Below are 26,596 nucleotides of genomic sequence, written 5' to 3'. Positions count from 1 at the left end.
CCTTCGTTCTGGCACTTCATTTTTTCAGTAAAACACCTCGAACTACATAGCGAAGATTTACCGTTGCTCAGTGATTTTTTATCAATCAGATTCAGAGTATAAAGTTGCTCCGTGCCCATTGCCTTGAGTTTCCAGTCAGTATATATTCGAGTCACCATCATGATAAACTCCCAAGAAAATCACTTTGACGATAGTTTTTGTCTCTTCATATAATTTTTAATTAATAATTTTAACAATTTAAACAGATTAATCTCACACGTGTCAATTAACGTCACGTGTTGAGCTTTTTATTATTCGGTGAAAGGGACCATGTGGGAAGACAATACATTAGCATTAAATTGCGAAACTGCGGATCAAACGCACGCATCATTGCACCATCGCCATCCTTTGATTTTCCGTGAATCTATATATACATATATATGATACGCGATAAAAAATGCCTATATAAAGAGCTAAAAGCCAGGACTCTGTATATTACCAAAGAAGTCGACGGACGCGCGTTGCGTCACTTCTCTGTGGTGTCCCTCAGCTCCGAGAAGGCGAGAGTCAAGGTCTGCGCGGGAATCGATTTGATCATCAACGCGTTTGCAATAAAAAAAAAAAAAAAAAAAAAAAATTAAGTATGCTATATGGCCAAACGGCTTTTGTCCTGCTCGTAATAGGCACACATGTATACATGTATATATGTGTCGTGACCGCCATTCTGCGTAGGTATTATAGAAACGGCTTTTTGTGCGGAAGCGTTTTTATAACATTTGTTGTTTCGAAAGAGACGATCATCGTCAGTACGAGTCCCCCGATGCTCGACGATTTCGGTAAACGAGCCGATGACATTATGTACGTATACATGCCTATGTACACACAAGACACGGGATGGCTTGCGAAACCGATGTAGATAAACGATGGCCGATTTAATGCGCGCATATATACATCGCACCACCTCCCGCGTGCTACAGTTGTCTCGGGTACCTTAATGCCCCGCGTGCAGGTATACACACGACTCTCGTATCTCGATCCCGATTGCGAAATGTAAATAAAATTTTTAATCTCATGTGTGTGTGTATACGTACGCGGTCGGTGATGAAGCAGCGATATCTGTCGCGGCGGGGAGTGATGAAAAACAAAATTTCGTGAAAACATCGGACAGTTTTCACTAAACCAGCGGAAAATGTTTTTATGTATATACAATCAGTTAACGAATGGAAATAATGTTGTCGCTGAATGTCGCTGACGAAAAAAAAATGATTCGACCTTATCGCAAGGAATTAGGCTCACCCACGTACTCGCAAGAGATTCGAGACGATCAGCCCCGTGATAGTTGGGTGAGATCACGGCTATAACTCGCTACCCAAGTGTATTACGGTATAAACCCGAATTTTTTTTTTTATTTTCTTTTTTTTGGCCTTTTGGCGGTTCTATCTCTCGTTGTCTTGCGAGGCTGCGTCTTCGAGGAAGCCAGTTTTAGCACTTGTTTCGTTTTTTCGATTTTTGTGACAGTGGTTGTTTTTTCTTTCAGGAGGATAAATTAGACCCACGAATTTTATTAAATTCTGAAAAACACGTCGATTTTTATCGGTACCGCGTAATTTACGAAAAACCGCTTTTTAAAATTTGTGTGTAAACATCTCAAAAAAACATCCCAGGAGACACTCGGCATCAATTATGCAGTTCGTTGTGGGGCTCCCTCGTTTCTCTCAAACGGCGGAGGAAAAACGAACGAGTGGTATTTTATTTTTATTTATTTATTGATTTTTTTTTTTTTTTGCCGAACAGTGCGTGACGTGTACTCACATATTTCAAAGAATTATCGCGTAATCGGTTTGCGTACACTCGCGTTAATAGCCACACACGCGTGACGCGTTCATCGTATCGTTATCTATGTATTATCTCTAGGCGAGTTTTTTTTTTTTTTTTTTTTGAAGGTGATGACTGGTGCTGACTTTAGATGACACATTAACGCGCGAATTCTCTCACTAGACTAATTTTGATAATGGCCGGTGATTCCACTAATTTCACCCCTACCGAATTATGATCCTCGCGTGTATAAGTAAAGCGATTGACTTGCTTTGGATGAAATGAGTACAAGCATAGCTAACTTTCATTTTTATGCGGTACAAGTACGAATATTTAGTGATCAATGGTGGTGTACTTGAGGGTTTTGATTCACTCGATCAATGCTCGCTCAATGAAAAGCACAAACTGTAGTTACCTTTGACAATTTCATTTTCTGTGCTATACACACAAACGTCATAACAAAACTTTAATCCGCGTGAAAAAAAAAAAAAAAAAAAAAAAACATACTATGAATATTTAAAGTATCGTGGAAACATTTGCTTTAGCTTGAAATGATATATTATTCATCAACGGGTATATCATACATGTACGCATCAGCGAAAAAATCCCATCGATTTTTTCAAAACGTTATACGTACAACGTACTTACAGTCTGGCAATCATAGTCCACGGGCTGTTATCGTACAGTTTTTAATTTTTTTCATTTTTGTATTCTTATCATCACGTGGAAAAAAAAAGAGTTAAGCCTCTACTTGTTTCGTTTGAACATGCGTGTCGAGTAATTTTTTTTTGTATCTATATAGCTGTACCGATAAGCTCGCGGTGTTAATTCTTTGCGTAACATAATCATCATCACGCACACACATGGAAATAGTTTTAGTTTAGAAAACGGCCAATAGGGGAAAGAAAAAAAGTCACGCTGGAATGAGTAATTTGATAAAACAATCGAATGACGGATTCCCCAGTGCTTCTGTATTATGCACTTCACATGTCGTAAGGACGCTCTTCGCAACGTATCTTATTTATATGGTACATATGAACACATGAAAGGTCACGCAGCCGACAACAGAAGCCGCAAACCGACGACAAAGGCAAATTATTCCTGCAAACGAGAATGAAAGACACGTAACGTAATATATACATATAACGTATGGTGCGAGTCATACCGGCATGGTACGTATGTATTATTATACATACATATGGGTGGGTGTACGGGGCAATTAACGTACACACACACACACATACGCGTCCCGGAAGCCGCATCATCCGCGCCATACGACACTCTTCCGGTGATGGTTTTTCCTTTCCATTATTATCCCCCTCGACGTGCGGGTGGATCCGTAAAAGAGTGTCTCGAGTAGTACATACCACTCCGAAAATATATGCAAATGTACCGTTCTCGCACGACTCGTATATGACTAATCGACATTGTACGCGTACATCATGAGATGTTACCGTAAACATGCGTATACAGGGAGACACACAAGTAAAAGATGGGGATTTTTGGCCAAAGGGTGTTTTTTTTTTTTTTTTTTTTTTCTATCAATACATCTCGCTGTGATTTTTCTAATCTCAAATTTGTACTTAACTTTTGTACACGTAAATGCTCTTTGAGGGGAATCCCAAAGCCGGGTGATGCACCGTATTTCGTAATACATCAAATGAAAGAGACGCGCGTGTGATTTTTACGCGATTGCACGTGGCTGGGAGCGCAACGAGGGACACTCGACGATTACTTATCGGAGCGGGGGAATTCAACCACTCGAAAATCAAGATTATACCTCGAACGCGTCACCAAACGATCATTTTCTTTGTACCGTTTCTGTGGCAACTCTGAAAAAAAAAAAAAAAAAAAAAACGTGTGAGTAAGTATAAGTACACGCGAAACTGGATAGGTAATATGTGCGCGAGTTCAAAAGGGCCATCGCGCGCTCCCCCTCTGCTTTCATTCCGCGTGCAGATATCGATCTGCGTTTCCTCTTTCGCTCGTCTCGTGTATACAATAAGTATACGCTTTATTTCAGGGTATTGTGTTTTGGTGTACAGCTCGGGAAGGACTCCTTTGTCCGGGGCGCTCGAATTCCAAATTTAGACGCGAGGGTCTTTTTCTCTCTCTTTCTACCTTTTTATGCACACAAAATTTTTCTTCCTATCAAGTATACACGTGGGCCACGGGCATCATCAGCTTTGACAGCTCATTCGTACAGATACGCTGTAAATAGCACCTAAAAACGCCAAGTTGCTCTGGCGTTGGTGTCATATTTTCCTCTGCGTAATATCACTATACTCTAGTACACCCACTTATGGACCGGACAGCGGAAACGCGAACAACAGGAAAAAGCAGCACTTTTGGCGAGCATCTCCACGCGTTTCCTCGGCTCGCCTAATACATATATACATATGGAAAAAGCCGTCTCTTTCTATCTCCCTTGCCGAAGAAGAAAAAAAAGAAAAACAACACGAGCACAAAGAAAGTTGGAAAGCTGGGGAGGGGAGGGGAAGGAAAAAGGACCATCAGCCTCGTCCCTGCTGCGGGCGAAGAATGGCCCGTGCACCTCGGGAGGTCGAGGAAAAGACAGGAAGCGACGAAAGCCGGACCAGGTACACCACGCGCACGTTGTGTATATATCATGCGTGACTTCCTTGTGCGGCATATCCGTTGCATCAGGTACCGCACGTACGGAAAAGAGACCCTGGCCCGCCTCTGTCGGTTTTCGCTCGACGTGTAGGTCTGTGTATACCCTTGGCTCTACAAACGTATATATATTGTGCGTACACCGTCTTTGTATAGAGTCGACACAAGGCCTGCAGTTTCCTATACTCCCGTATGCGCCCTTTTTCGCAGAGTCTCGCGTTTTCGACAAATGCTCCGAGGAACGACAGGCTGCCCGGGGAGGGCTTACTGTATACATGTTACATACATTATGCTCCCGAAAACACTTCCGTCTTCTTTTTTGAGCACGTAATTGCCAATTGGACTGACATGCGGAAGAGGAGGGTTGTAATAGCGCCTGTGCGGATTAAATATATTGGTCCGAATCTACGAAAAAAAAATCACGAGATGTTTATAGAGGAAAGTGAAATCATGGGTTCTCCATGTGGTAAGTTATTTATTTTCATCCCGGAAGGGGATGTATTACAGTTGATTCATTCGCTCGACCGAGGGTTATACGGTAGACATGAGTTTGCATTAAAAACAGTTTTAGCGGGTACACTTGGCGATTTTATTCAACTTTTCGGACCTGATCAAATTTTAAACTCTGATTCCAGCGTTTCCGGATCAATTTTCGAGCAAACTTAAAATACTACTGGGGGTTCCTTTTAACCAGCCATCTTTTACTGGCGTATCTTTTTCCAGGATGCAAAGTAGATGTAATTTTTTTACAGAGATTTCGTCACAATTGGAAAGATCATGTAGTTCTTCCTATGTATAAATATACGTATAGCTCGAAAAGGATAGTTTACGCGTAACAGTCCGAGTATATTATAATATATTGTTGTCCTTTGCCCGTACACTGCACCCGTAGCTCAAAAGTCTCGTGACAGCGTTGCCCAGAGGGTGGACAGTGGAGGCATTGTGCTTGCCAAACAGAAATCAGTCGTCGTTCCGCCCCATCCCCGTCGCCGGTGCGCTCTGTTAAAAAAAGACACGGAGGAAACCCTCCGGGCCCGCCCCTTGCTCTTCCGTATACATCGTTACACGACCAAAAGAAGACAGCCTCCGTCGTTCGCAGAGAGTAATAATATAAGGAAAGTGTCGGGAAGAGAGTGTAGCTGTGTGTGCGTGCGCTGCCGACTTCCGGGGTGGGTTGGAGGGGGCGCCCGAGCCGTGGTGTTGGTATATGTATATAGACATCGGGACCAGGAGGATCGAAACAAGGAGACAAACAGCTGTTCGGTCGTCAAGGGGGGTCCCCAAAATCTCGCGGTTCCCCGGGGGTTTTCACAGTTGCGCGTCCTTACCCCCTTCCGAAGCTTTCAGTTTTTGTGCGCCCACCTCTGTGTAAATATATATATATATATATATACATGCGTTTAAAGCAGTTGACCGGGAAATACCTATACACGCACCTAGATACGTATATTATACCGGAAACTGGTGATTTGTAGGCCCCCCTCCAACGACGCTGTTTCCTATATATATTTTATATACGTTTCACTGCATGACCTTTCCTCACCTCCTCTTTCCGGCGTTTCGTGCTGACACTTTACGAGGTGCTTTATTACCATCCGTGCATTCGTTAAATTTTCTATTTTTGGTTCTTTTCGTATATTCGAAACTGTTAAGATCGGGACTCGCGTGTCGTTTAGCACCGCAAAGAGTAAAGCCAAACAAATGTTGAACCAATAGAGGAAGATTCAAACAAAAGTTTACATATTTTTTCGTGCCCGTGTAACCATGGAAAGGTTCATAATTTGCTAGATCCATTTATTTTTTACTTCAAAGCAAAAAAAAAAAAAAAAAAATAATGATAATAATAATAGATTTAGGTACGCGTTTGCATACATATACAAATCGCTCGTATGTACATGTAGTGTCTTGTATATAGACCAGCTGTATGCAATATTCGATAAGCTTCGTACTTCCGGTAGTAATTAAATAAAAAATGGTCGGTGAAGTTGGAGAAGTAAAGGAGTTAATCATAGACACACTTGAACGGAATTTATTTGTTGAAAAAAAAAATTTGCTGTCAGTACAAAATCCCGAATTTACCTCATTACTCATTGAAACCACAAACATGTGATCATATTACCCTTGAAAACTCAAAATATATATGCATCAACATCTCTCTGTACACGTGTATATGCATGCAAGAGCGCGCTAACGTGATGATACTGCACATGTATTGTTATACCCATCATCGACCCCTAAAAACACCCTCAGGGTTATTCGTATGTATACGCGTGTCTTTGGTTCTTAAGCACAATAGGTATGGCAGAATAATAATAATAATAGTCGGTTTCGAGGAAAAACGAGAAAACACTTTTTCCACCGGTGGTCCGGAACCTCCTGTGCAGCCTCGATGCGCACACATACATGTATACACGAGAGCGTGTTCCAGTCCCGGAAAAACCGCCTGTGTAAATGTTTGCACTCGTCAGTCTTATCCTATACATACACGCATGGCATATAGGCACGATCCTCCGACTTGTATTGTGCTCGACTTCTAATGTCAACATATAAATACATATAATATGCGACTAGACGAAAAGATTGAAAATAGAGGGGGATGGGGGCACGGATACAAAAAAGTCGAAGAGTCAGAGGTCAAGTACGGCATTTTTTCATCTCTCGCCCCATCAGCCGTTGGCCGACAAAAAGACGAGCCTCTACCACGTGATTGATGTACCGTGTGTATAGGCACTCGGGAATGACGTGGAATTTTCCGGTTCAGTATATGAAAAAAGAAAATAATAATAGTTATGATAATATATAAAAAAAAAAAAAAAAAAAGACGCGAGTACTTATATATTATAACGTATTGTAGTTAAGTAGCAGTGATGGAATTTGTCTGCTGGCTTGTAAGTATATATATATACGCATAATACAAGTGACGCACGAAACACTTTAATGTCAAGGCACAAAAGAAATTGTCTCTCGTGTGTTTCACGTGCTACAGATGATAATTGTTCGCACACCCACGCGTAAATCACAAGGAGCTTTGTGAAGGATCCACTTGAATATTCTCGAGATGTATACGCCCTTGGGGTAGAAGTTATGGATACCTATACTCGTTCGTACACATAAGAGAAGGAGGAGGAGCTACGCATATTATACACTCGTGCGGGAGACGTGGAAAATTCTACCCTCGACTACGTGAATTGCATAATTATATTGTATAGGGTAATGATGGAATACTTTTGGGTTGTTTTTGTATTTCTTTATACACTGCACTCAAAGTCATATATTGCCGATTTCTCCTTTGGTCATGCAATGTAGGCCCTTTGAAATGAAAAGGATGCCTAGGAATTGCGCGCGTCTACCAATCGAACGAACTAAAATTTTGCTGAACTTTTGATTCGATGATCGATCAAACGAGAAAAAGAAGAAGAAAAACTTATTTGTCGTTCATCTGTCAAGCATAAGCCGTAGCAGCGAAAAAAATCAAAGAAAGAGAGTCTCTACCCCCTATGTAATATTGTAACCCCCGTACATTGTGCTGTTGATGCAAGAGCATATAGGTAGGTACCTATAGTGAAGACCTGGTTACACCCAAAGAAGGGAGAGAGCGAATTGCCAAACAAAACGTTGTTGCGTCGGAGTTTTAAACGTCAGAAGAAGAGGGAGAGGTAATTCGGGTGTAATACCTTTCATATATATTATATACAAGTAAGCGCGACACAAGAAGCCACGTCGTCCTCCTCCTCCTTTCGTTCTTCTCTTTGATCTTCGCATCGAGTAAGCGAAGACGATTAGCTCATGTACTTATGTGCACTACCCACTATATTACGATATATACCTATATCTTTCGTAATCCGCTCGTTATCCGCGTGCATTTGCTGGTGCGGTGTATTGTCGCGCCACATTATATATACATGTACAGGTATCTGCTGCTTGCACACACTTTTAAGTCATCGATTTGCCTTCTGTACTTGGGTATATGTGTATATATATATAACATGTGATGGTGATTTCAAAGTGCAGATGTCGGTCGTCTATCGATGATTCATAAGTGTAGTGAATAATACATAAGCACTTGGATTGGGTTATTGAAAATGATAATATATACTCGTAGTATTGACTATTGGTTTACAATTTTAAGGGTAGTCACTCATATTTTTACTTTTATATACGTGGCTAAAACTCTCTTTAATGTGTGCCTACATCAAGATTACACGTCATTGTCAGCCGAACGAAAAAACAAAGTGCCTTAGAAATGCCTTTCAAACACGCGTGACTATCATCATCTATCAACAATGTTTTACCCCTGGGGTAATAAATAATATGCATGATGGTTGACGACGTATGTGCATTATATTTTAATGCCTCACCAATCGGTACGTATTTCGCTCGACTATTTTAATTACCAGCTACGTTGACGTTTCGTGCGTCAATTACCATCATGGGCGAAACAATAAGGATTAAGGGGTAAGGTCTATGGGTATCATCCCCGCATATATTATACATAATACCCTCGCGTTTAAAGAGAGTAGAGCAGCTGCAAAACTATATATATGCCTACATGTATACCAGAGTACCTACACATGCTGTCATTGGATCTGCAACAAAAAAAGGGCAGTTGAATCACGGTACGAGATCAAAGAGCAGGGGAATCCGCACACTTTGCATCTCGCAACTGCAGGACAATGAGCCGAGTCGGAAGAATTGACAAATAAAAAACAAAAAGAAAAGCTACAGGAGCAAAACGTGAAGAATCGGCGCCAAGGTGGTCGAGCAGCGAGGGAGTACAGCGTCGCCGGGCACATAAGCACACCTGCCCATACAGAGGGTCCGAGAAGCAAAGAAATGAAAAAAAAAAGCACGCGCTCCTCCTCCACTCGGACGCGTGCAAGGGAATTGTACGTGGTTGGGGAGGAACGGGAGCTTTTATACATATAATATATTTCTTTTTTTTTTCTCTCAAAGCGGCAGTATATGCATAAGGACAATAGAGGGGAAGCTCACGGCTGCTGCTATACGCATAGTACTTATACACATGCGTGTATATTGTATTGTAGACATTAGAGCGTGCAAGCGCGCGCGTGTCCGGTCAGTTGAAAATCGGGGGAGGACTTTTCTTATGGGCTTCTAATTGAGTTTCTACGTGCGTCTCCGATCGACCGAAATCACCTACAGCATACAGCACATAGGTGTGTTCACAGCGATACTGTTCGTATGTATAGGTATAGGTATATACCTGTCTCTTGGAGCGGAAGGAGATTTTGAAATCGCGGAAAAGATTAGCGCGCAGGAAGGAGTCCCCCTTGCCTTTAGATTGGCCATATCCTACTTAAACGTCGCTTGTATGCAAATATACATATCCTTTCGATATGCCGATACTCGAGTAATGCGTGTGAGCGATGGTGTGCACTCGTCCTCGGGAGAAGCTTACGGAAAAATCAAAGAGTCGCGGATCAAGGGACAATCAGCCGCCGACGAGGTGTATCTGTATTTTATACCTATACATGTATGTGTACGCTATAACGTCACGAGGAGAAAAGTTGAGATGCACCAAAGGAGATGTTATATATACGTATAGATTCATGTAAGAGAAAAACGAGCCGATTTATCGCGCCTCCCGAAGGCTAACCACTGCATTTATTCTTCGGTGTAATGTATACGTATAATGGTGTGTTATGTAAGTAGGTCGCGGACGCGAATTATCTTTGCCCTTACTTTTACCTTCTTTCACTGTAAAATCCATAAGTGTGTTAGAGTACATCATGTTGAAAGCCTGTAATCGAAATTTCCGTTTTCATTGATAAGTTTTGATTTGAGAGTATAACCAAATTAATTCTTCGTGTAATCTATTTCATCTATTCCATAAAAAGTTAAACCATTTTTTTTTTTTTTTTTCAACGATTGGTATAAGAAGACTTTAGAGAGTAAAACATTTCTGTCGCAGATTTTACAGACTCGTGAGGGTGTTAAATCTAAGACAGACAAGTTTTTTCGCTCCACAGCTTTCTTTCCTACGTTGATTTTTTCCATTTAAAAGTGTCCTGTTTAATGGAACTGGTTAACCACTTGGTGCACCATGTAGCCTTGGTTTTCCTTAAAATTATTACCGACGCCACAACAATGTGCTTTATAAAAAACAAAAATTTCAACTACACACTCTTTAGACGTGTCCTTTAATTTGGCTTAAATTTACAGTGATTCTCTGCTGATAAGTATGCGATTTTTCTCGTCATCGGTTATTTCTTAATTGTTGTCGTTTAAATCGTCATTGATATACAATTTATTTGTGTACTTATTTATTTACTAAGTCGTTTGGCCTCCGCCAAAGTATTTACATACTTGGGTACATCATTTCATTGGATGTTTGTGAATTGAGATTCTTCCAGACGTGTCCCGTGTATCCTTTTTTCGAAAAATTGAAAAAAGCTCGCAACTTATACGAAAACTCGTTCGATACTCGGAGTAAGTAACTAAGTATAACGCACAGCGAACCAGAGAAAGAGCCGGACAGGTCGATAAATATTGTGGGCTACTCTACACCAATAACCCACTGTATTGTCTATACGTACACAACATTATAGACTCATCGTATCTCAATGCTTCAGGTATACCTATAGGTATATACATATGATATGACATACCCTTACAGTAAAAATCAACGAAAAATACCTCGCGTCGCCCCGTCGATGATACATGTACCATATATTATACCCATTGCGCACACGTTACACGTGAAAAATCATTCGGCAATTTCGACAGAGTGAATGAGAAAAATCGAAATTCCAATTGCACCCCCCCCCCCCACGCGTGTATAGTTTCTTCGACAACAATAACACATCCGCGAGTATAACTCACGACGATAGCGATACCAGTGCATATAAGGGTTATAATAATTCATACATTGACTACAGGTATATACATACACGTGTGTGTATAAATGAAACATACACGCGCAGATACGAGACGCGGCGTGGAATCCGTCCCGAGGAAAAAAGAAAAAAAGAAAAAAAAAAAAAAAAATCGAGTGATATAGGTATTATGGTATGTACAGGGGAGAGAAACCTCGTATCTTATCTCGCGTTGGGGAGTATAGGCTCACGCGCCGAAAGTGTGATGGCTATGTACAAATACATAGATATTATATGTGTACGTGTACATTGTGTACCAACGAGGAGAATTCACGAAAAATAAATATATTTCATTACTCTCCCGACGCTCGCATACCACGGGTAATCATGCAGTTGTGATACGTGACATATTGCATTTACATATATATATATATATACATGTACACACAACTCATGTCGTCATCAATGACAAGCGAAGAGAGTGCATTTATGTATAATTATGTTTATCGCGATTTGTGCCGATGTTTTCTTTTCCACGATATGAGCGTGGAGGAGAAAAAAGAAAATTTGTTGCCACCCTATAAACTGCCCAGACAGAAATTCCCCGCGTCGAATGATACATCCCCGTTGGTCGAGAGATGAATTCACCGCAACATCCGTATGCGATGGTATTGTTACAGCAAAGCACGTCGTCCGAGGGTGGATCGTCGATGAACGGTGATGGTCCGGACGATGAGAGGAGCGGCGAAGGAAGAAAAGGAGAAGAAAACGAGGAGCCAACGGAAGCCAAGGGCGGGGAACCGGGCGCGAGCAGGCTGGGCAATTTCATCAACTACTACAAATTTCGCTCGGTGGAGGAACGAGTGAGCAAACTGCCGCGGACGCTGTACCGTTGCCCGGAGTCCTTGAGCTCCCAAAAGTATGTTGCTCTCGATATTGGATGCAACGCCGGGGTAAGGGATGATTGTTTTTTTTTTTTTTTTTTTGCTATTTTCCACGAGAAAGGACAATGCTCGTAGAGTACGAAACATTTTTTTTTTTTTTTTCCACTTACAATTATAATAGTCAGATGTGGATTCCGGGTGAAAGAATTCCCCGCGCGTTATGTATGTATTCACGCGTCTCTAAATTTAGATCGTGTCAGACATGCTGTTACAGCGTGTTTTTTCAAAACCGAAAGCTCTCGTCTCGCGTTCGTTCTTCGTTTCGAGACTCTTTTTTCCCCCCCCCCCCTTTTCTTTTTTTGTCAAGTAATTTATGCTCGCGAGGAAAGCGAGGAAGGAAGTGCATATGTAAGGAAGGGTGGGGCGAGAGATGTCAACTTTGCTCTGTCGAGTGATGAGACTCTTTTTTTTTTTTTCTTTTTAATCTGCCACAAGTGGTTTGTCGGGCTATTATTTTTGGTGGTGGGCGTTTTTTTGTGAGGACTAACACCACGCTGGCTTCGAGTGTGGTCAAATTTTTCTTTCTCGCTCGAAGGTGTCTCTTTCTCGTACCGGGGAAAAACAATATTTTTCTCCTCCGTCTATAGTGTACATATATATGATAGTCTCGCCGCGAGTATATTTCCAGAGCTCGCGAGAAAAGAAAAAATTGGCGTCTCCTCGAAATCCGGTTCGCGCTCGTCCAAAAATATGCACACCGTCTCGCCGTATATTAAGGTGAAAACAAAACTCCTCTCCTCCGGTATTTCGCTTATTTTCGTCCCCTTGGCCATATGTGCGTGTATCCACTGCGTGGTCTGCGTCTCGCCTTCGTTGTTCGGAGTGTGTCTGGTTGGAGTCGAAAAAAATAAAATAAAAAAAAAGACCCGGTCTAGCACGGTAGGCCTCTAGACTTCCGGCATGTCGGTGCGCTCGCGATGCATCGGGAGGTAAATTTACGGCCCCACTTTTCTTCCTGGTCTCGCTCTTTTTTTTCCTTTTTTTTCCCCCCAGAGTCACGCAGACATGCACGAGTGTTTTTTTCCGACGGAGTGAAAATCACACGCGATAACCGCTTTTCTGACGATGTTATTTTATTTATAATTACAACGGTTATTGTTTTTTGTTGTTCTTTTTCCCCCGCAAGATCCAATATTGAGTCCCCTTTGGCTGTGCTTTCGGTTGCAGAACCTGACGCTGGAGGTGTACAGGTACCTGGTGGAAAAGCTCCCCGACACCGATGTCTCGGTCCTGGGCATCGACATCGACCCCGTCCTGATCGAGCGGGCGCGCGAACAAAACGACCACCCGGAAGCGGTGACTTTCGAGTGCCTCGATTTCTTATCCAGCGAGCGCGAGCACGTGCTTGCCTCTTACCTCGATAGACACCAAACGGTACAATGCGTTGCACTATTGCTTGTATTTCCCGCTCCTTCGAACGAACCAATAATTTTCATTGCAACGGTTTGTTCCGCAGACGGGCTTCGACGCGACCTTTTGCTTCTCGGTGACGATGTGGGTCCACTTGAACGCCGGGGACGCGGGCCTGGAGAAGTTCCTGCGCGACGTGTGCGCCTACAGCGAGACGGTCTTGCTCGAGCCCCAGCCCTGGAAGTGTTACAGAAACGCCTCGCGGCGCCTGAGACGCGCGGGGGAGCCTGACTTTCCGAGGCTGAAGGAGCTCAAGTATCGGACGGACGTGGTGGAGCACATCGAGTGGATCATCACCGAGTGCGGCTTTCGAAGGATGGAGGTTGGCGAGCGGAACGACTGGCAGCGCAGGCTGCTGTACTACGCGAGGCCAGGGACGTGATTTACCTTCCACCCTCCCAATTGTGCTTGGGATACAAATCACTCGTTAACTCATCACAACGGACTCTTTCGACATATGACTTGAAGTTCTCCACTTGTGCGTTAGTGCAACGTTTTTAAGCTTAATTGTATAATAAAAAAAAATGTAAATAAACCACCTTGTATCTTTTTACGTTGGATCTTCGTCTTTCGAACCGATCAAAATATATCGTGCGTAAACAATAAATAAGTTGATGAGATTCAAAAATGTGCGCCAAACTCGGTTGGTAACTCAGAAACCTAAGCTGCCACGCGCTGATAAAGCAGACCACGCGTGTGTATCAGCTGTTGTTACATAAATAGTCGGCAGCACTAATCAAGCATATATACAACTTTTTGTATATTTCTTTCGCACGCAACCGGCAAGCAACAACGCACATAACCTTTGGAGAGAGAGAAAAAAAATCGTAGTGGGGGAGATGTTCAATAACTCGAATCACTCGAAGCGAACTCCGAAAATGAACTCCGCAAGCAAGGTAAGCCGAAAACTCAGCATTCCACATCAGCTTTTTCCCGCCAACCCGTCCAAACGACAGCAACGATCCTCCTCCTCGCAAATGTAATGACAATCGCCTTCACCTCTCTACATGTTTCGGTGTATTTCCCTTATCTGAACTTGATTGATTCCCTTTATGTCTACACCTGCGTATATGTTTTGGCTTTGAGCTTACTTTTTGCGGATTTATAAAATTGTACACTTATCGTTTGGTGCTCTCTTTTGTGTACATACTTATAATCTATAAAACACGAGAGAACTATGGAGAGAAACAGCGGCAGCAAGGTTATGTGTTTCTTTTGTTTTTATCTGCATGCACTGCTCATCTTTGTTTGCTTTTGTTTTTGTTTTACTTACCAGTCAAATTTGACGGATAAAGACTTACTCGGAGCGCGATTGCTCTCTGATTTTGTGTCGATTTCGATCAGTTTTACAATCAATTGTTTATATAATATTGCACTGAATGAAAAACAAGTGTGGATGGAGCCAAATATATAAATTATAACTGAAATCCCACGTTGTTTAACAGGTGGGTGAGATTTTCACTGCCGCTGGAGCAGCTTTTAACAAGCTCGGCGAATTAACTATGCAGCTGCATCCGACCACGGAATCACCAACTGGGTGAGAAGATAATGATTTTTCCATTTACTTGAAAAAGTTGTAAAGTTCTTTAAAGTTTCTTGAAAAAGTAGAGTAAAGTTCGTGCTTTGTTTTATCATTTAATTTCAATTTATAAAAATTTTCATCTCCAACCAAACTACCTTATTTAGCTGTTCGAGATACAACTTATTTATTTTTACATTATTTACAAGTTTGTTTTATCTTTTGTTGTCATCTACAGTAAATGGACTGATGAGGAAATTGAGATGCTGCGACACTCGGTTAAAACTTTCAGTGAAGATTTGAATAAAATCAGTGATCACATCAAAGGGAGGACTGTGTAAGTTGTCTGTCAAAATTTATTTTGGTTCCGAGATAACAGTTGTACCTCAATTTCTTCGTCAATGCTTAACCTTTTTTTATCATGTATTTTTTTCTCTACTGTATAGATCACAGATAAGATCAACCCTCAAGAAAAAAGCGTTCGAGGAAGCTGGCGTCCCCATCAGGCAACAGCAAATCGTCACACAGCAACAAACGAATCAGCAAACAAACATTCAGCAAGTTCAGACACAAAAACAGACTCCCAGTAACCCAGCGCTCATGGGTAAATCGGCTGAAGTGACTCTTAACATGCTGAATGCTCCTGAGAATGAAGTCGATGTCGAGGGATTGCCAGACGAGTGCGCGGTTAAATTAGAGTTTGATGGCGCGACGGAAGAAGTCACATCGTAACATTTGGGTTTCTTTTAAAATTTCAGCGTCACGCGTGCACAATTTTTTAATGCAGTTGATGGAAACACTCTCAACGACTGTTTCATAAATGAATTTTCCATCAATTCAATAGAAGTATTTTCTAATCAAAACAGTTATCGAAATTGAAAAAAAAAAAAAAAAAAAAATGTTACAGAGTACAAAGGTGTAGAAACTGTATGTTTTATAATATTAATATTGCGCACTAAATATATACCTAACAGTAATGGAATTATAGATAGGCAAATAAGTTTTGTAAATGTATAAAGTTGTATGTTTTACTTTACATTAAGAACTTTCTCTTGGAAAGTATATAACAAATCTATGAGATTTTTTACTAGAGTCATTCTACTTGGAGGCTTGGTAAAAAAATCAAGGACGACTTGATAAAGATAAATGTAATAACTTGATATAAATAAAAAAATAGATTTAAGCATTCCAACAGGTCTTTTACTTTTTTACAATCAACTCGCTTGACACGTTGAAGTAAACTGGACGTTGTAACAATGAAAATTTAAAATACTTTTTTTTATTGAAAAAAAATTTACAACATCCTTAACAATGTATGTACAATTTTCGTGTAAAAATGTCACCTTTAAATTCTATGTACATGCTTACTTCATATGACTGGTATATTGTTAATATCCTATTGTATAAAAATAAGTAACATTGCAAAATCATGGCTATAAAAGCATCAACATTTGTCTAGTTTCAACGAAAATAAAATTCTCATTAAGTAATAAATTATTACTGAGCCATGGCCAGTGACTGTTTGTACTCTTTGCCAACTGCTTCGGCCACAGATGTACAGCCATCCTGTTCTAACAACGCAGCAAGTTCACGTTTAATCTTGGAAACAATAGGAGGACCATGGTATGCAAACGACGTATAAATCTGGATAAGCGAGGCACCTGCTTTGATCTTGGAATAAGCACTCGCACCATCAAAGATGCCACCCACGCCTATAATAGGAAGTTTACCGGACGTTAGCCGATGCATATCGGCAATCGTACCAGTAGATAGTTCGCCAAGTGGAGCGCCACTTAAACCACCAGCTTCGTTTTTGTGCTAGAAAAATAGTATACACTCGAATTAGAAGTAAATAAATGCAGTAAAGAAAGGTGAAAAATTCATTTACCGGATTTTGAAGGTTGTCTCTACTTAAGGTCGTATTGGAAACGATAATGCCATCAGTGCGGGTCTCTTTTCCAAGTACGACCTCTGCGATATCTTTTTTTTCTTCTGATGTCAGATCGGGTGCAATTTTCAACAACAGTGGCGGTTTTCTCTCTGTCTTTTGTCTTGCCTCGTTTACCCTCGTCAACAACTCTTCCAGCTCCTCCTTTGCCTGCAAACTCCGCAGACCCGGTGTATTGGGACTCGAGACGTTAACAACAAAGTAATCCGCAACATCTGAAAATCGGAGTATGCCCGAGACATAATCGTGTGCAGCATCCTCTGACGTTTTGTTTTTCCCCAGATTGACTCCAATAATGCCCTGAAAATCTTTGGATTGCTTGAGATTCTGTAAGCGTTTGTGCACGACTTCGTGACCCTCGCTGTTGAAACCGTATCGGTTGATGAGTGCTTTATCCTCGGGTAACCGAAATACTCGAGGTTTTGGATTGCCTGGCTGTGGTTCTGGAGTTACTGAGCCTACAAAGTTTCTTGTAAAAATTTTTTTTTTTATTACTCGTCAAAAAAAGTGAGGATAAAGTAAGATGGGATGGTTTCACGATACTTTAAAACGTACATTACGCAATTTTCAGTCAAGCATAAATTTGAAAATAACAGCAACTTTAACAGATATGTATGGGAAGAGCAAAGGAAAATGTCATACCGATTTCAACAAATCCAAAGCCCATTTTACAAAGGCCCTGAACAGCTTCTGCATGCTTGTCAAATCCAGCAGCCATTCCAAGGGGATTTTCAAACTCCAGGCCCCAGAGGGTGGTCTTGAGCACAGGTGGATCACTGGTTTTCTGAACAGGTGACAGTCCCAGCTTGGTTGTGACCACTGCTATTCGATGAGCGACTTCAGGATCAATGAGCCTCGCCAAAGGCATGGCCACGTTGTCGTAAAACTTCTCGTTTCCCTGATGAAGCGAGTAACCAGTGAAGAATATAGCTGCACCCCCGGTTACTGTGAGAAACGACTTTAATTTCTTCAAATTGCTGTAGCCATCCAGTGCTCGAGCCATTGTTGCTCTCTTGTGACTGCCGAGCAGCAGCTGAAAACGAAGATTCTTGAATAAAGCGTGAAATTAATGAAGACAGATATGAAACGTCAAAAAACTCGGATAAAAGTGTGCTTTGTTTTGAATCTTACTTGCTTGTTGGGAAGCGCTTTTTTCTCTCCTATCAGAGAGGCTGGATGAAAGACTTTCCTTGAACGAGCATTTTTAACACCGGCTGCTTATCTTGCAACTGTGTGTTTTTGTTTACGTTAATGCTCAGAACTTTTTTTGCCTTTTTTAATATTTTTTATATTTTCACGCTTGTGGCTAGGGACTTTTGTAATCTAGAAATTTCAATGAGAGAGATGACACTGGAAAGCGCGAAATATGATGTGTTGTTTAAAAGTAGTGAATAAACAAATAATGAAGGTTGAATGAACGAAATTAAACTTTAAAGTAGTTTCTACAATGTATAATGTAATCTTTCATACGTGTTATTCACTGACTAAATGATCTAATGCTTTTTTGTGAGATCTCAAAACACCTTCGCATGTCACGTGATTGGATTAATATATACATCCACCATTTTCCACCACCCCCGCAGTGTATATATAGGCCATAGGTACTATATGTATAGGAGTATAGGTTGTTGAAACAAAACAAACCTGTTGTTTTCTTTTTTTAATTGTCTTAAATGCCTCTCAGACACAATAATACTTTATCTCGTCTAAGCTCTTAAGAATATTGATAATACGTGTTTTACGTGACCTTATTATTTCTCAAATAATATGAGAAACTGTCGTTTCATTAGTCATGTTGAATACTTTTAGTTGCAAGTTAGTTGTATTATATTTAAAAGATGGTAAAGATTCGGTGGACTGTGATAAGGAAGCCAAGCTTTCATTGGTAAACCATAAAATATTATTTTAACCATTTATGTGTTTAACTATTTTACCTTGAATTACAGGCTCAACTTCAAACAATGTACAATTGTATTCAAATCATTGTTCTACAATCATTATTTAAACTGGAGCTATGTTTGCGACACGTTACTCGAGCCAATTATGTGGTTTGTAGAAAACTTTGTTGCCCTTTTGGGAAGAGTAAGTTGATTTTACAAATTAAAAAAATGTTGTCATTGTTATTTGTTATTCAGACTGTTACTTTTATCATACTTAGGTATTTGTCGTGATGGTCACACTTCTCACAGCACTAATTGTTTACATTGCGTACTATGTGGGCTTTCCTTGGTGGTGGGAAAGGAGTCCAGCATTTACCATATTTTTAGTAATTTTTGGAAATTGGATATTACTTAATGTCTGCTTCCATTATTACATGGGAGTCAAAGTACCAGCTGGTTATCCACCTAAAGGTGGTTTCATCCTAGAGGCTGTTAGTATTTGTAAGAAATGTATTAAACCAAAGCCACCAAGGACTCATCACTGTTCTGTTTGTAACAAGTGTATTCTTAAAATGGATCATCACTGCCGTATCCTTTTAATCGATCTAATACTTTTCTACTGTTGATTGAACTTAATCGGTATAAATATCCTTAACAATGATTTTTAGCTTGGCTTAACAACTGCGTTGGTCATTTCAATCATAGATACTTTTTCCAATACATGGTGTTTACTGTGCTTGGAATTATATTTATTATTGTATTTGGAGTACAGCTGGCATATGAAGAATTCTTTCTCTCACCAGAGCCAGAACTCGAAGGCCACCCAGTTCGTATTATAAACAATTCAGAACTCGTACCTGTAGTAAGAATATAATTAGATGACTCCTACCTGCGACATATTTAAATCTAATTTAATCTTTTTAAAAAACAAAACTTTAATTTCTAGCCAGAATCATTTGATCATCTCAGTATGGAAGAGAGGGAAGAAATAGCCAGACAAGCTGCTAATAGAAGAGAAAACGAATACAAGAGAAAATTAATACTTCTAGCAGCCTTCATAGCTGTAGCCACACTATTGTCACTTGGAGGTTTGACTGTGTGGCATGCTATTTTGATTAATCGAGGGGAGTCGAGCGTCGAAGGCCATATCAATGCTTCCCTGGAAAAAAAATTTAAAGCTCAAGGTAAAAAGTACAGAAACCCCTACGATTTTGGTTGGAGAGACAACTGGAGGCTTTTTCTAGGCTTGAAAGACAGGTATACTTAAATACAGACCACACAAGACCTAGCCAAATATATGTAGTATTGACTGTGTTTACATCATGTTTCAATTACTTTGTAAATTTTTATAGAAACTGGTGGTACATATTATTTCCGTCAACACATAAACCTTATGGCGATGGATTGCTCTGGAACACAGTTGACAAGAATGAATTATAATCATAATTTTTAAGTACATAATTTAATGTTACATTAAAGCTGAATTGTGATATTACATTAAATATGGAATTTTAATCGAGATGATTACTTGAGAATGATGAAAAACGTAAACATCTTGCGTGTAAAATAATAATAAAAAAAGTACAAATCCTACATAATTGTTGAAAAATTTTTTTTTAACGAAACATGCAAATTGTATTGGAAAAAAAAAATTGAAATTCCCGCTTTCCACCCGTTTGCCACTGCTCCCTTCCAATTGGCTCAGCCAACATCCAATCAGCGGCCAGCAATCGTAGCGTCTCCGAGAAAAAGCCATAGCAACAGCAGTCCTCCTTTGGCATCCGTCTTGGTTCTTTGCCTCGGTAAAAGGCCTTTCGGATGAAAAACAAAGCCATCGAAAGTCGTCGCGACCTAATACGGATTTGTATTAGTTGCGACTACAAAAAGTCAGACGTCGGCTGAGGTACATGATAAGCGCGTAGAAAGAGGTATTCCTCGATCTACCTGGTCTGAAATTCCCTTTTCGTTGCTCTGTGTGCTCCCTCAACCGGGCATCGGCTTCGACAACTAAGTCGTTATATGAAGCGAGTTGTGTTAGCTAGTATGATAACCGCAATGGACGGCGCTTTTCTAACGAATTCCCAGGAAGAGGCGCTTTTCAGGGCGATGCCTGAAATCAACATAGGCTCGATGTGAGTAAATGTCAATGGTATTTTTCTTCAAACTTTCTCGTAGCTCTCATAACCTCTTCGCAGTTCGCAGTTGTGAGGGCAACGGAACGCGCGTTTCTCCCTCTCTGTCTCTCCCCCACTATTCACACCCCCTCACGCTTCTCTCTCCCTCGCCCTGTGTGATTCCCTCCTTCTATCTCGCTCGTTCTCGTTTGTCTCTATATATGTATATGTGAACGAAAAACACGTTTGGATTTGCATCATCCCAAATCCAATGCGAAGCAGTACCTGAAGTTTTTCTTTATTCACAATCTTGTCGGAAAAGCCAAGGAGAGCAGTGAAAGAAGACGAGAAAGAATAAGGGCCTTGACACCCCCGCCCCCGTATTTTCCCAAAGGAAGACTTCTTTGTGTACCTTTTGAAAATCCGTAGGTACAAAAGTGTGTTTTTGTGCGTGTCGAAAGCATTGTGCTGTTTTTTTTTTTTTTCACTTGCATGCATTCAGAGGCCAAAGAGAATGGTAAAAAGAAAAAGAAAAGTCCCTGAATCTTTTGCGCGATTCATTTACGCAAAGCATGACTATCATTGCACGTAAGTTTAGGCCCGAGTTGCGAATTTTTCCCAGAGCGCAGTTTCATTCATGTCCATGGACCCAAAGGGCGCAGAGGTATAATGAAAATTTTTCGTTTTTCGAAAAACGTGTCATGCTGTCGATGCAAAAGATTCCCCTACTTAACGTCTTCGTAAATTTTAGGTTCCCACCATACAGCATCCGCTAAAGTACATACCTAATCCTGCCTGCTGTAATACTTGTTGAAAATGTCTCTTAATTTTCAAACAATACCATGTTTTGTGGCATGCTAGAGATTTTTTTAGTACAATTGTATACGTCAATGTGTTAAATTGATGCAATTATACGAAAATTCACCCAATATATGCATTACTTGCGTAATATACTATCTAATGTCAATTTCAAGCATTTTCATGAGATATTCTTTTAAATTTTTTAGGGATCTTCAACTTCAACTATCCATGTCTGATCTAGAAATACCTGACTTCACCAACAGTCAAAAGTCAAGTCAGTCCCAACTTTGCATAAATTCTGGACAAGCCAATACCATGCATAATGCAATGAGTTCCAATGGAGACACTAACACCACTGATAACAAGCAAGCCTTGCATGCTGTTCTCGCACAACAACAATATGAGAACTTGCAACAGCAGCAGCATGACCAATTACAGCTTGAACATGAGCAGCAATTGCAACAACATCATGCTCTTTATCAGCAACCTCCAGTGCAAACTCCGATTTTAGGGAAAGAAGAATTTGCTGGGCAATACAACTTCCAACTTCTTCTTAATCCATCAGTATCTGGAAAACATTGGATCGTAAGTGATTGATTTTTATAAAATGTCTTAATTCCTCTTGTTTTATACGTTTGCATATTTGTTGGCAAATCAATTTGAAGATTTGCATTTAAGAAAATTTCATGGCCAGCTTTTCATTGGTCATACCGGAAAATAATTTTAGGTTTTATAACAGAAGCGTCCATCACATTTTAACGTCTCATAATTATTGATTTAATTTTTGTTGCAGTTTTCAGAAAAACTATCAAAAGTATTCATTCATATGGAAGAAGTGCTGCCATTGCAATTTCAATGGACTCCACCCGTTGATGGATTGTGGCTGAGAGCCACATTAGTATTTAAGCTGGACCAGTACAGATCTGAGCCTGTCGTCAGGTGCCATAATCATATGGCTATCAGCAATAGCAGCAATCGAGACATAAACCAAACTGAAGTGCAACACGTTATAAGATGCTTGCATGCCACAAGTATTTATCAAAAGTCACATAACGGTCACTTATCTGTGTTGATACCCCTGGGTGCACCAGAGGCTGGAATGGCACATGTCCCAGTAGACTACAAATTTTTTTGTAAAAATAGCTGCGCACATGGAATGAACAGGCGTGCAACAGAAATTATTTTTACACTTGAAAACCAGCAAAATCTGATATTAGGTCGAAGAAAAATGGAGATTCGAATTTGTAGTTGTCCAAAGAGAGATAAAGATAAAGAAGAAATGGACTCTGATCCGAAAGGATTTATGGTTCAGAAGACAACCACATCTACTTACAAAAAAAGGAAACCGAGTTCAAACGTTGATTTTCCTCAACCTATGGTTCATAAAAAAAAGATGTCTGAAAATCAAGTGTTCAATTTAAATTTAAGTATATGTGGTCGTGATAATGCCATTGCAGTCATGAAGTACGCCTGTGATGTTATGTCAGGTTGTGGTGTTAGAAATGAAAACTTGGACATATACAAACCTTACATCGATAAGATTCAGAAGGAAATGCCTCGAATGGAGTAAGCAATATTAAGCAATATGTTTTATGAGATATGAGATGGCCATTAATTTTTATATCTACGGTTTGTGAATCCAATTTTTTTGGACTTGATTTATCAAAGTGAAAGTTAAATTTTGTATATCTTATAATTGTTGATAAAACTTCAAAAAGTGTTTTGATATTTTTTAGACTATTGTAAAAGTTGATTGTCAATTTGACCAAAATACGTCGTGCAATAGTCATTAAGAATGCGTCGCATGATTGCAATAGATTGTTTTTTATGTTTCTACTACCGTGCTGCATTTATGTACTCGTTAATTAAAAGAATAATCGCAATGTACCTTTTTTTAAGTTTATATAGCTGTAATTGTCATAAAAAAGTGCCTTTGTAAAAGACCAAGTTGTATGCAATAAACTATTTTATTAACTTTTTATACATAATCTAAAGCATTTACTATTATTTAAAAAAAGATTCAATTACACCTTGACACAAGCTGAATTCAACTCGATGAGTGAAACGTTGACAGATGTGATGGATAAATGTTCCGGTAAAGTGACGACGTGTCGAGCAACAGAAAATTCAAACGGTTCCCTTAAACTAACAACGTTTTTCCTTGATCGAAATTCGGCTCCACTTTCGCTTACTCCGCACAACATCCACCCCCAGTTGATTTCATCCAAAACCGTACACATCCAAATTTTATTTTTCTCGTTCTGCAAAAAAAAAAAAAAAAACGTTTTCACAGAAATAAAAACTATCCTGTTTATTCATAAATAAAACACCAAATACAAGTTTTATGATTGAAGGAAATCGACTTGAGCGATGTCGAATTTTGTGGTCCTTTCAGTATACCGGCAACAATTAACATCTATGACAGATGTTTGATGCCAAAAGCGATTGTTTGGAGATTATATAACGCAGGTAATAAAATAAGTCTATTCTACTTTTCTACTCCCACTTGGTTGCGTTTTAATCGCCAACTGTACATGCAAACAGGTAAAAAAGACGCGTCTCCCTGGAGTCACCGTCATCAGCTCACCTGCATGACAAAGACCTCGCCGTTCTGATGAAAGATGTAAAGTGGAACCACCTCCTGCTCGTGGAACGGAAATGGCACCGGCAGGCTCACACTTGTCTTGTAAAAGTGCACCAACGGCCCGTCGTGCCTCTCGCTCAGGTGATCCAGCAGAGAAGCCCAGTCCAGGGACTCGGTGCAATTGGCGCGCTCCCTCAGCGGACACCGCACCCGAGCGCTCATCGTTATCGACTCGGTCGATCCACCCCAGACCGGAGTCTGGGGCACGCTCAGCAAAGACGCGTCATCGTCCCCACCGGCGAAACGCCCCGGCCTGCCATCCTCCCGGGACGTTTTGCTCAGCTCACCCGTGCTGGCCGACTTGCGCCTGTCGTACAGCCTCAACAGCCACCTGCGACCGTACAACAGATTCCCATCCATGGCGCAACTCGTCGACGCCGGCAAACTCTCCGTGGACGCGTTGCGCCCCTCGTCCAGTCTACTGCTGCTGCTTCTCGATGGCACCAGCACCTTGGAGAGCCGGTGATGGAACTGGACCCCCCTTGTTGCCGATTTCGACGATGGCCCAAAGATGACGTTTCGCAACGAACGCACGGTCTACGGGGAGGGAAAAACAAGCACGGGGCTTCAGAATGGGTAATCGATGGCAAGTGTAAGGCCCATACCCCAGGTGTCGGAGAAACGGCTTCCTCGTCGTGGTGGTCGGCGATCGGTAGCGGCTGATCGACCAGCGCCTCGGTCAGCACCCGGTGCGACGTGTCGGCGAGCAGACACCGACCCTGGCCCAGTCTATATGTATGATAATTATATACGTATATACTTGGAGGCTTTGAATAACTTGTTGTTCCAATAGAATATCTCGACGAGTTTATCGTCGGTCGGGGGGTTTGTTCTTGTTATACGCTCACCTGACGCGGCAGATCGGGCACCGGTTGGTCTTCAATCGACACCCGAAACAGAGTATGTGCCCGTGCACGCACTGGGCCACCGGAGGCGCGGCGCTCTCGAAACAGACTGAAAAATATGTGAAGTGTTATATAACAATGAGTGCGGAAAAAACGAGGATACGGTCAAAAAACAAGTTTGTACTTGGACACTCCAGGGCGTGAACGACGCCCGAGACGGCGCGCACGAGTTTCCGCGCGATTTCCGGCAGAGGACCTTCCAGCAGCGCACCCTTCGATTGTATACACACATTAATCAAGTTACACATTAGACTATGGGCAGTTGGAATAAACGAAAAACCTGAGCAGATGAGTCATCGTCCCAGGTGTCCTTGGCTCCCGGGCAGGTGGAACGATCGCCGTGCGAGGAATTTTTCGGTGGCCGTCGCCACACGCTCAGACGCACGCGATCCTTTTTGCCGATCAAGCGGGCCATTTCTTTCATCTCCAATCCGAGAACGTCTTGGCCGTCGATCTCCAGCAGGCAGTCCCCCGACCTACGCACAGTTCGAGTATTCAATTCTATGATGTGTATGCCAACCATGAATCGGTTGGTATCGGTAGTGAAGCTGAGATATCACGTTGTATTTTTCAGTGAAAACATTAACGACAGAGAGAGAGAGAGAGAGAGAGAGATAAACAACTGGACCTGAGTCCGGAGATTTCCGCGCTGCTTTGACTGTCGACCGAGTCGATCCAAGGATACGGATCGAACTTCGATCTGACCAGATGAAACCCATGTGATTTTTTCCCCGAGGATGCCTTCGAGTTCGCGTTGTCGAGCACCACTTCTTCCCTTCCGAGGGGCATCACTGCTCCTCCCCGTATAGGTATCCCGTGTCGCAGTTAAACAAGAGCCGAAGTACAAAACTCGACGCGGCCGATTGCGTGGCCTGGCAGTAACTGAAAAGGGAAACGCGAGCGCGTGTACGCGTCGTCTCTCTTTGGATCGGCATCGGCAAAGTAAAAGTCTCTTAGAGATTCAGCGTGCGTATAGCTCTCCTTCACCTAAATCCTCGGGCATCGCAACCTTGACAGTAGAACCTCGACCGCGCCAGTGTGCGGAATCGGCTGAAAAATGTACGTGTAGCTTTTATTATTACGGATGCCGTCACATATGTATACTACGATTCGGGTTAGCATTATCTTCGTGTCTCTTATAAAAATGACGAATGAATACATATTCCT

General features: G+C 41.2%; 6 protein-coding genes across 14 annotated transcripts in view; 4 read left to right on the top strand and 2 right to left on the bottom strand.

Moving 5' to 3' along the window:
- LOC149373360 (putative RNA methyltransferase CG11342) overlaps positions 1 to 14,086 on the top strand; it is a 46,200-nt gene extending 32,114 nt beyond the window's left edge. The window contains exons 2-4 of the mRNA XM_089597311.1: positions 11,945 to 12,217; positions 13,376 to 13,582; positions 13,665 to 14,086. Of these exons, the coding sequence (XP_089453437.1) occupies positions 11,945 to 12,217; positions 13,376 to 13,582; positions 13,665 to 14,000 (816 nt within the window). The 3' untranslated portion in view covers positions 14,001 to 14,086. The remainder of the gene's footprint in view (positions 1 to 11,944; positions 12,218 to 13,375; positions 13,583 to 13,664) is intronic.
- The window catches only part of p53 (transcription factor p53), a 70,216-nt gene extending 46,389 nt beyond the window's left edge, over positions 1 to 23,827 (top strand). The window contains exons 1-3 of one of the 5 annotated variants that reach the window (XM_014352954.2): positions 20,746 to 21,097; positions 22,087 to 22,465; positions 22,674 to 23,827. In XM_014352954.2, coding sequence (XP_014208440.2) covers positions 20,985 to 21,097; positions 22,087 to 22,465; positions 22,674 to 23,450 — 1,269 coding nt within the window. In that variant the 5' untranslated portion in view covers positions 20,746 to 20,984 and the 3' untranslated portion in view covers positions 23,451 to 23,827. Of the gene's footprint in view, positions 1 to 20,745; positions 21,098 to 21,131; positions 21,527 to 22,086; positions 22,466 to 22,673 lie in introns of those variants that run through there. The other 4 variants (XM_023389170.2, XM_014352956.2, XM_089597308.1 and 1 more) reach the window with 4 other exon arrangements.
- On the top strand, positions 14,404 to 16,365 carry LOC106639383 (BPTF-associated chromatin complex component 1). Of its 3 annotated transcripts, none has more exons than XM_014352961.3 (4): positions 14,404 to 14,514; positions 15,064 to 15,155; positions 15,376 to 15,474; positions 15,584 to 16,361. In XM_014352961.3, exons 1-4 carry the CDS (start codon positions 14,458 to 14,460, stop codon positions 15,867 to 15,869), a joined length of 534 nt encoding a protein of 177 aa, XP_014208447.1. In that variant the 5' UTR covers positions 14,404 to 14,457; the 3' UTR covers positions 15,870 to 16,361. The 3 variants fall into 3 exon arrangements, with proteins under 3 accessions (XP_014208447.1, XP_089453438.1, XP_014208449.1); XM_014352963.3 differs by lacking the exon at positions 14,404 to 14,514 and adding an exon at positions 14,525 to 14,819 and having other exon boundaries at positions 15,584 to 16,359; XM_089597312.1 differs by lacking the exon at positions 15,376 to 15,474 and having other exon boundaries at positions 15,584 to 16,365.
- On the bottom strand, positions 16,338 to 18,557 carry Dhod (dihydroorotate dehydrogenase 2). Of its 2 annotated transcripts, none has more exons than XM_014352959.2 (4): positions 18,217 to 18,557; positions 17,728 to 18,133; positions 17,026 to 17,543; positions 16,338 to 16,955 (listed from the first exon to the last, which is right to left on the bottom strand). In XM_014352959.2, the coding sequence occupies exons 2-4, from the start codon at positions 18,086 to 18,088 to the stop codon at positions 16,635 to 16,637; spliced, it is 1,200 nt and encodes a 399-aa protein (XP_014208445.2). In that variant the 5' UTR covers positions 18,089 to 18,133; positions 18,217 to 18,557; the 3' UTR covers positions 16,338 to 16,634. The 2 variants fall into 2 exon arrangements, with proteins under 2 accessions (XP_014208445.2, XP_014208444.2); XM_014352958.2 differs by having other exon boundaries at positions 17,728 to 18,118.
- LOC106639382 (palmitoyltransferase ZDHHC16A) lies at positions 18,695 to 20,556 on the top strand. Of its 2 annotated transcripts, none has more exons than XM_089597309.1 (6): positions 18,695 to 18,970; positions 19,032 to 19,167; positions 19,244 to 19,553; positions 19,634 to 19,791; positions 19,912 to 20,222; positions 20,318 to 20,556. In XM_089597309.1, exons 1-6 carry the CDS (start codon positions 18,924 to 18,926, stop codon positions 20,403 to 20,405), a joined length of 1,050 nt encoding a protein of 349 aa, XP_089453435.1. In that variant the 5' UTR covers positions 18,695 to 18,923; the 3' UTR covers positions 20,406 to 20,556. The 2 variants fall into 2 exon arrangements, with proteins under 2 accessions (XP_089453435.1, XP_014208446.2); XM_014352960.2 differs by having other exon boundaries at positions 19,634 to 19,827.
- Positions 23,828 to 23,904: 77 nt separating the features above from the next.
- On the bottom strand, positions 23,905 to 26,218 carry LOC106639342 (uncharacterized). The gene is made up of 7 exons (XM_023389108.2): positions 26,058 to 26,218; positions 25,710 to 25,905; positions 25,554 to 25,641; positions 25,373 to 25,478; positions 25,130 to 25,253; positions 24,468 to 25,061; positions 23,905 to 24,141 (listed from the first exon to the last, which is right to left on the bottom strand). Exons 1-7 carry the CDS (start codon positions 26,216 to 26,218, stop codon positions 23,905 to 23,907), a joined length of 1,506 nt encoding a protein of 501 aa, XP_023244876.2.
- Positions 26,219 to 26,596: the final 378 nt, after the last annotated feature.

The sequence above is a fragment of the Copidosoma floridanum genome, unplaced genomic scaffold (assembly GCF_036245765.1).
Source record: "Copidosoma floridanum isolate Cflo_tuat_1 unplaced genomic scaffold, Cflo_Japanese_pri ptg000032l, whole genome shotgun sequence".
In the NCBI taxonomy this organism is placed as follows: domain Eukaryota; kingdom Metazoa; phylum Arthropoda; class Insecta; order Hymenoptera; family Encyrtidae; genus Copidosoma; species Copidosoma floridanum.
This window is presented reverse-complemented; position numbering and strand designations above follow the sequence as displayed.

Coding starts and splice junctions, on each gene's coding strand:
- LOC106639383 (XM_014352961.3), top strand. CDS start 14,458: ATGTTCAATAACTCGAATCACTCGAAGCGAACTCCGAAAATGAACTCC. Junction 14,515..15,063: donor AAATGAACTCCGCAAGCAAG/GTAAGCCGAAAA, acceptor GTTGTTTAACAG/GTGGGTGAGATTTTCACTGC. Junction 15,156..15,375: donor ACCACGGAATCACCAACTGG/GTGAGAAGATAA, acceptor TGTCATCTACAG/TAAATGGACTGATGAGGAAA.
- Dhod (XM_014352959.2), bottom strand. CDS start 18,088: ATGGCTCGAGCACTGGATGGCTACAGCAATTTGAAGAAATTAAAGTCG. Junction 17,544..17,727: donor CTTTGGATTTGTTGAAATCG/GTATGACATTTT, acceptor GAAACTTTGTAG/GCTCAGTAACTCCAGAACCA. Junction 16,956..17,025: donor GAGACAACCTTCAAAATCCG/GTAAATGAATTT, acceptor CTATTTTTCTAG/CACAAAAACGAAGCTGGTGG.
- LOC106639382 (XM_014352960.2), top strand. CDS start 18,924: ATGGTAAAGATTCGGTGGACTGTGATAAGGAAGCCAAGCTTTCATTG. Junction 19,554..19,633: donor TAAAATGGATCATCACTGCC/GTATCCTTTTAA, acceptor AATGATTTTTAG/CTTGGCTTAACAACTGCGTT. Junction 20,223..20,317: donor TTTCTAGGCTTGAAAGACAG/GTATACTTAAAT, acceptor AAATTTTTATAG/AAACTGGTGGTACATATTAT.
- LOC106639342 (XM_023389108.2), bottom strand. CDS start 26,218: ATGCCCCTCGGAAGGGAAGAAGTGGTGCTCGACAACGCGAACTCGAAG. Junction 25,642..25,709: donor ACGATGACTCATCTGCTCAG/GTTTTTCGTTTA, acceptor ATACAATCGAAG/GGTGCGCTGCTGGAAGGTCC. Junction 24,142..24,467: donor GCGAGGTCTTTGTCATGCAG/GTGAGCTGATGA, acceptor TTTTTTTTGCAG/AACGAGAAAAATAAAATTTG.